Source organism: Aplysia californica, unplaced genomic scaffold (genome assembly GCF_000002075.1).
Source record: "Aplysia californica isolate F4 #8 unplaced genomic scaffold, AplCal3.0 scaffold01372, whole genome shotgun sequence".
NCBI classification, from domain to species: domain Eukaryota; kingdom Metazoa; phylum Mollusca; class Gastropoda; order Aplysiida; family Aplysiidae; genus Aplysia; species Aplysia californica.
The window spans coordinates 100,727-108,479 of NW_004798642.1; the positions used below are offsets into that span (position 1 = coordinate 100,727).

At 39.6% G+C, this 7,753-nt stretch overlaps 1 protein-coding gene across 1 annotated transcript; it reads right to left on the minus strand.

Moving 5' to 3' along the window:
* Window positions 1-1,053: 1,053 nt before the first annotated feature.
* On the minus strand, window positions 1,054-6,024 carry LOC101845745 (the record flags this gene model as incomplete). The annotated part of the gene is given in 2 exon segments (XM_005112715.3): window positions 1,054-2,195; window positions 5,893-6,024. Coding segments are annotated over 2 exon segments (296 nt in total), but the record flags the coding sequence as incomplete, so codon positions are not given.
* Window positions 6,025-7,753: the final 1,729 nt, after the last annotated feature.

A 7,753-nucleotide genomic window follows, 5' to 3' on the forward strand; every position in this document is an offset into this window, starting at 1 on the left:
ACTGTGACTAGTTTTTAAAAAATGAATTAGAGTTCAAATTTCGGAGGAACGCCTTTGTTTTAATGGTTACGCTGACAAAATGCCTTTTTTCTCGAAACTGCTGTGAATAAGAAAAAGGCGTTTTATCAGCGTAAAGCAGCACTGCTGTTTGGCCTAGCTTTTACAGGGGCAGTAAAAAACAAAACAATTGGAGTTTAATATTTTTCCAACAACAGCAAAAGAATTCAGTTTTGTTTTAGTAGAAGTTCTACGGCGCTCACAACTGGATAAGGTCATATGAGCGCCAAGGGGTGGATGTTAACAAAGAAGTCTTTACAGGGAATCAGACTTACTCTGCTCACCTCTCTAGCTTCAGCAGCACAAAGTCTGCTTCGACTATCAAGGCACCTCGGAAATAGCGGGTCACAAGAGTGTGACAAACATACAAAAGAAGTAGAGGAAAATGACGATAGTAAGGATTAGGAAAGAAAAAGCAGCAGTTCCCTGTTGTAGTTCAGGCTCAGTTATGAGCATGACATTGTTGGATCAGTCCATTTACAATTCTACTGTGCACTAGAACGAGAAATGTCCCCCCTTTGGGAATGGCCTAAAGACACTTCAGTCAGTGGCACCACCCCGGGGGGTGAGATTTCAGTTTACAAACCTCGGATACAACATTCCAACAGACAGACTGATATAATGAGATATACTCCATAAAATAATGTTTCCGTTCGGGAATCGAACTCAGGCCTTCTGCACGCAACAGCAAAGAGCTCAACTATTCCACCACAGATGCTAATTCACCACTGGGTGAACTCTATGAAATACTTGAGAAATCTTCTTAGAAACACATTGCATTCCCATCCAGATGATGGGATTCTCCATCTTGTGGATACCCGAGAAAGAAAAATTAAATGGATAAAATGCACTTCAGCTGCAAACACAAACACACTGTTGAAAAACTGACAACAGATAAAACAGTAATGAAGACAACACTCAGACTGAGAATGTGCAGTGCATGCGTGGTAAGGCAAAATAGAACCAATAGCATGACTCAGAAAGCATTTTTTTTTCTTTTTCCATGTGACCCACATCAACCCTCCCCCCCCCCACACACACACATACACCTTTTTCCTCACAATATCTACTTTACTAACTTATTTTACTTTTTTCTGTCTTCTGTTACATTAAGGAGTCGAGGGGTGATGTAGTAAGCCTCTTCCTCTTGTTTGTTGTTCAGCCTATTATAAGGTTTCATTGTTCTTGTCTATTTCTCTGACTCTCTGACCCTCTTTATCCATCTTTTTCTTTTAACTCACTCACTGCCTGCCAGATAAATGAACAAGCTTAAAGATGATATTTATTAACAAAAACTCCATATGCCAAAAAATTGTTGGGCGCGTGATTCCACCACATCGATGCACATTTTTGTATTTTTGTATTGAGAAAAATCTGATGGTGCAAAAAGATTCGATATTGCTGATCAGATCCAGTGTTTAATGCAAACCTAGTCGATATTCCGGCGACGTGAGAAACAATTTACACCACTTGGTGACACTTGTTCCAAGACAAGCTCCTTAGTGTCAACAGAAATGAATCAAATTAAGGGGGCTCGCGGGTCAGGTCTAGGGCCTCGGGGACTGATTTTGCAAGTTACAGAATTGTAAAAAGTTTTTAAAAAATGGTGGAGAAAAAAAAATTGTCTATCCAATTTTCAAGATGGCCGCCATTTCCATGGCAACAGCTTACGTAATCAAGTGTGTCAACAGTTGAACATGAATCTTATGTCTCATACTTACTGCCTGTGACAAAAGTTGTTTCAGTTTGTCTTTAGTTAAAAATGTTGTCCCATAAGTATCGAGCCCCTTTATTAAAGAACAGTAAACGAAATCACGACACTTGAATACATGTCCCCTTTCAAACACTGAAGCGGGGAGAAAAAAAAGAAGAGAAAAAGCACGTTAGAACATGTGCTTTTTTCAATCACAACCGAAACGATCATCTTTGGCAAGTTTCCTGTTAAAGAAAAGGAGGGTGACTCATCCTGCCCACTCACTGGCCTGCCTTGTTCTTCTTGTTCTTTTTCTTCAGCTTTTTGTACTTTTCCTTCCCATGATCCTCTTGGCGCTCGTTTTCTTCTTTTCCGATACTTTCCTCCTCCATGTTGTCCAGGGCAGCGGTGAACTCGTCGTCTCTCGACGGTTTGACGTCTCGTCCTGAACAACAAAGATACAGAAGGAAAAAAATGAGAGGAAGAAAATGATACTCTGTTAGTTTTTTTTATTAGTCAGAATTTTTTTACCGGAACTTGCAACACAATATGGTCATAGAAGTGCTGAAGATTAGAGGTGTTACAACAGAAAGTAACAAACACAAAAAGAGTAGGAGAAGATTTAAGGACGACACATGTTTTTAGTTTCGGTTTTAGAAGAGGTTTTACGGCATTCGTAACAGCATAAAGTCATGTGAGCACCAAGGGGTAGATGTCAAAAGGTAAGTCCATACAGGGAATCAGGCTTACTCTGCTCACCTCTCTAGCTTCTACAGCACAAAGTCTGCTTCGACTATCAAGGCACCCCGGAAATAGCGGGTCACAAGAATGTGACAAACATACAAAAAAGGAGAGGAAAAATGACGAGAGTAAGGATAAGGAAAGAAAAAGTAGCACAGTTCCCTGTTGCAGTTCAGGCACAGTGATGAGCGTGACATTGATGAATCAGCCCATTCATAATTTCAATTCTACCGTGCATAAGAACATGGTTTATGTCCCCACTATGGCAATGGCCTAAAGACACTTTAGTTAGTAGCACTGCCCCGAGGGCTCCGACAGATGTTTGATAGGAAAGAAAGAGCACACCTCGCCAGAGCACCCGCCAACCACCCACACAACAGTCAGAAGTGTACAAGACAACCATTCATTGTTGAGAGAGAGATAGAGAGAGAAAAGTGAGAGAGAGATAGAGAGAGAAAAGAGAGAGAGATAGAGAGAGAGAGAGAGAGAGAGAGAGAGAGAGAGAGAGAGAGAGAGAGAGAGAGAGAGAGAGAGAGAGAGAGAACGGAAATGTTTTTCTATCTGTATAGAATAGAATTAATATTTTAATGGATGTTTCTAGTTACTCACGTTTCAACTTTATTGTGACCGTTCGTGGATTTTTATTGCATTGTATATTTTTAGTGAACATATTTTCAACCTCACTGCGAGACTGTTTTTCTCATATAAAATTTTACACATATATGCATTTATATTATAAGTTATAATACTTTGTTTTAAGTACACACATGTCGATTAATTTTTAAGATGTGATGTCTTTTTCGTTGTAATGCGCATTGAGCATCTTTTAGAAAATGGAAATGCGCAGTATAAATGCTATTTGCTATTATTATGGCCAAGCGATGTTTCGATGGCATGCCGTCTGAAAATCGTAGATGATATTTCCACTGCATGCTGTCTGAACATCGGAAGTGATACCTATACGGTATGCCGTCTTGAATCTAAAGATCGGAATTTTTATTTCGACGGCATAGACTCTGCTTGAAGTGTATCAATGCAAGAATTGTGTTTGTTTTCCAGGCGACGAATCGGGTGATCATACCTACCCGACCTGACCCGATCCCATCCGCAAATGGGCACCTTACTGTTGGAAAAAAACCAGTCTTCTCTCCAATAAATTGTGCATCTCTCACTCTCGTTACATTTCATCATTGTCCATAACGCACAAAGTGATAGCAAAGGATAAACAGTGTTAACTAAACATACAGGTATCTTGAATTGCATCTATAATAATGCGTTACTAATGGAAAAGAGATTATAGGCTTAGTTTTATATAAATAGTCCGGATGTTCTGATTGGTTGAATTTATGTGCAGTGGAATTATCACTTCCGATTTTTCGACGGCCTGCCGTATAAATATCCACTTCCTATTATTATTATTATTGTGGAGGAGAAAGGTGGTCATCTTGGACAGGTGGTCATCTTAGACAGGTGGTCATCTTGGACAGGTGGTCATCTTAGACAGGTGGTCAACTTAGACAGGTGGTCATCTTAGACAGGTGGTCATCTTAGACAGGTGGTCATCTTAGACAGTGTCATTACAATATAGAAAAAACACCAAGGGAAGTGGGAGGCAGTCGTTTGTAAAGGAGGTGACTGCCTTGGACAGGTGGTTGTTTAGTTTTAGTAAGAGTTTTATGGCACTTGCAACACAATAAGGCCATGTATATAAGTGCCGAAGTTTAGAGGTGTTACAAGAGAGTAACAAACACAAATACAAAAGAGAAGGAGGGGAGATAAGGACGATAGATGTTTGATAGGAAAGAAGGCGCAAACCACATCAGAGCACCCGCCAACCACCCATTGCGGTTGTTTGAGCAGGTTCCCCTGCACTTTTTAGAAAATGAATTACGACGTGGCGGAATCAGGCTGTCTTCAATTTTTCATTTTCGGCATGTAGAGTTTTATAGGTATCATATTAAAGCTTGTTCATTTGTCTTGCTTTGGATGAGAAAAGTATCCATTTATCTTGAATACAAGTCGAGATATTTGTGAATGAAGGAGGAGGGGGGTCACCTGGTTTTAGGGGTACAATTAGTGAGAAAATGGCTGTCAAAAATGAGTTATTTCCTTAGCTTGAGATTCCATGGAAACTGAAAATTAACCTTTTTTGTGCCTTTAATCAACTTTTTTCAGTAAAATCCAAACAGAAATGCGTTCTTTTAATGGCAGGAAAGGCGTTGAGCCGAAAAACGAAAATTCGATAACAATTCACAAACCTGAAGAAAATGCCAGTTTCTTCACTTTGATTATTTTGATGAGCGCCTGATTTCACCACGCTGCCTCACAAATATAAATTATATGCCTGCCTCCGCTTCCAAAACACATGAATACACTTTTACTTTCACTCACTCTTTCACACGCATACACACACACACACACATGCACACACTCAAAAACAAATATTTTCACACATAAATAAATATTTCCACACAAAATCATTTCTCTCTCTCTCTCTCTCTGCCCCCCCCCTCTCTCTCTTTCTCTCACACACACACATACACACACACACATACACTCAAACTAGGTACAGTACCAGAAACTAAATTATCAAAGTAGCTATGGTGTGAATATGATAAACTTAACTGCAGCAGTTTCAATGTATAATCAAAACATTGCAAAAAAAGGCTTATTGGCTGCAACCCCATGTTTCACAGAGAGTAAAACAGTATCAAATGCACTTAACACCATGTATTCAATAGACACACACACACATAAATGGACAAGAAATACCAACTCTCTCTCTCTCTCTCTCTCTCTCTCTCTCTCTCTCTCTCTCTCCATCACATACAGATGAACACTGAGCTATAACAAGCGGACAAAGTAATGAAAATAAACTAAAGTATGTGCCTGTGTCTTTTTAATGGACAAAAAAAAAAAACCACATGAGAAATTCATGTAAAAAACGTAGATAAATACAAAATGAAAACCCTGAGGATGGGTATATCAGTTTGTAAGGCTTGAAAATGTATAACTTCATATTTCTGGACTTGATCAGAAATGAAGTAATAAATCTACAAGATTTAAAAATTGATAACTTTACAATTAACATTTTGTGACTGTGGGCGTTTTTGCATTCCCAGGGACTCCTTGAATGTTTGAGAGTTTTGAGGGCTATGTTTTAGTGATCTTGAGTTTTAGGACACTTGCAGCATAATTAGGTCATATAAGCGCCGAAGATTAGAGGAGTTACAAGAGAGAGAAAACGTAATAAAAGGAGGAGAGATTAAGGATGATAGAAGTTTGATATGGAAAATGGAACAAACAACACCAGAGCACCCGTCAACTATCGACTTTTGAGTGCGCTACGCCTTAACTCATAGACTGAAGAGTCAGGAAAACAAAGGGCCACATGTCCTCACCTTTCCTTCCTTGAAAATCCTGGCCGGTCAGGTGGTCCAGCCGGAGGGAGATGTCCACCATGGCTGACTTGACAGATGCCTCCATCTGCGACTGTTGATTCTTCAGGACTTTTGAGTCCTCGCTGACCAGTTCTGAAAACAGTTCCATGAGGCAGGAGGAAATTTAAGAATCTTGAAAAACATCATTCAAAGAATAATGAATTGGACTGTGATGAGTAGGTTTAAAACTCTAGAAACTCAAAATGTATTGTTAACTGTTGAAAAATAAGGTAAGCTTACTTCACTTACTTTACTTTTTCGATCCAGCGGCCATCTGGGTTCTAACCCTTCAGCCTATTGATATGGCAAAGAACTTACAGGTTTTTATCAGCTGCGTTTTGTGGCTGTTTAAAGTATTTCAGATACCTGGGGAGGCAGGTAGGTTGGTGCTACGCAGGTCACTAAGTGCAGGGCAGGTAAAGAGATGGTGTGGTACAGTTTCATCCTGGCAGTCACACAACGGGCAGTCAGGTGGGGTATCCTTGCGAATCCTACTTCTAAAGGTAGGAATTCAGTGGGATGTGTTGTGTTCGCAGGCAAAAGATAGTGACTTGTTCTCTTCTACTCTGGGAATTTAGTGCGTCTTTTGAGTTGGGAGCAGTCATGTGTGCAAATACAGTTCTTCCAGTTTTGCCCAATGCCCATCCATTCAGCCACTGTTTGCTGGTGTTGTATTTGATGATGTTCTTGGTTGTCTGTTGTGATACAGGGTTTTGAGGTTGTGTTTGTGAAGCTCCCTTCTTGGCAAGGGTGTCTGCTCTGTAATTTCCTGGGATGTTGCTGTGGCCAGGTATCCACTCTAAAGTCAGGTCAATGGCATAAGTTTGCGTGAAGGTGTTAATTGTTAGTGCCACAGATAGGCAAGCTGAACTTTTGAAATTCATGTTTTCCACAGCATGCATTACTGATTTTCCATAGAAGCTGTGAAGATTATAGTGCCCTTGATTTTGTCTGGATATATTATAATAAAAATGTTGGTCAGGTGGAGGACTGCTGCTTCAATGGTGATGGCCTCAGCCTCATAATTTGTACAAGAAGTACCACAGGAATCAAATAGTTCTTCACTTGCCTTGTCAGGATGTTCTATTCTTACCCCAAAGCCTGCAATAATAGTTCCCTTGAAGGCTGACCCATCAGTGTAAATATGAATTGAATCACTAGGGAAAGAATCAATTGTTTTGAGAGCTGTGGTCATCAGTTCTACTGGGTCACATTCCTTTTCTACTGTCTCCTTTATGAGGGAAGTTTTGATGTTGGCGTTCCTGATGTTGTTGTTTGGGGGGAGTTCTGGTCTTTAGGGTTTCAGCATTTCTCTGTTAAATGGAAGGTGGTGTTTTTCTACAAATTCGGTGGCTATGGCTAGTATATAAGGCAAGCAAAACTAAGAATGAGCTCAAGATAGGATTAGAAATCAGTTTCAAATCTTTTCTGAAATGTGTTCAAATTCACTGTAAAAATGCAACAGAAGTCTACTTTTGTGATATTCATATACTGAGCACAGCCAATAGTGAACACTAAGATAAAATAATAGCCTACATTAATACCATATATGAGCCATTGCCAAAATGTGGGGAAAAACACACACATCTCTCAATAGTGTGCATAAAATGTGATGCATTAGTATTTATTCCTCCAAAACTTATACACATGTCAAATATAGGATGTAGAACCTGCATTAGCAGTTTCAGACCCTATGTCAGCTTTATAATCTTGAGTTTGTAAATTTTGTGCCCAAAATGTTCGTTTTTTTAGTGATTCCTGGAGTGTCATTTTGAGCACACCAATGCAAACTTCCAAGAATGTCGAAAATTTAGTATTTTTG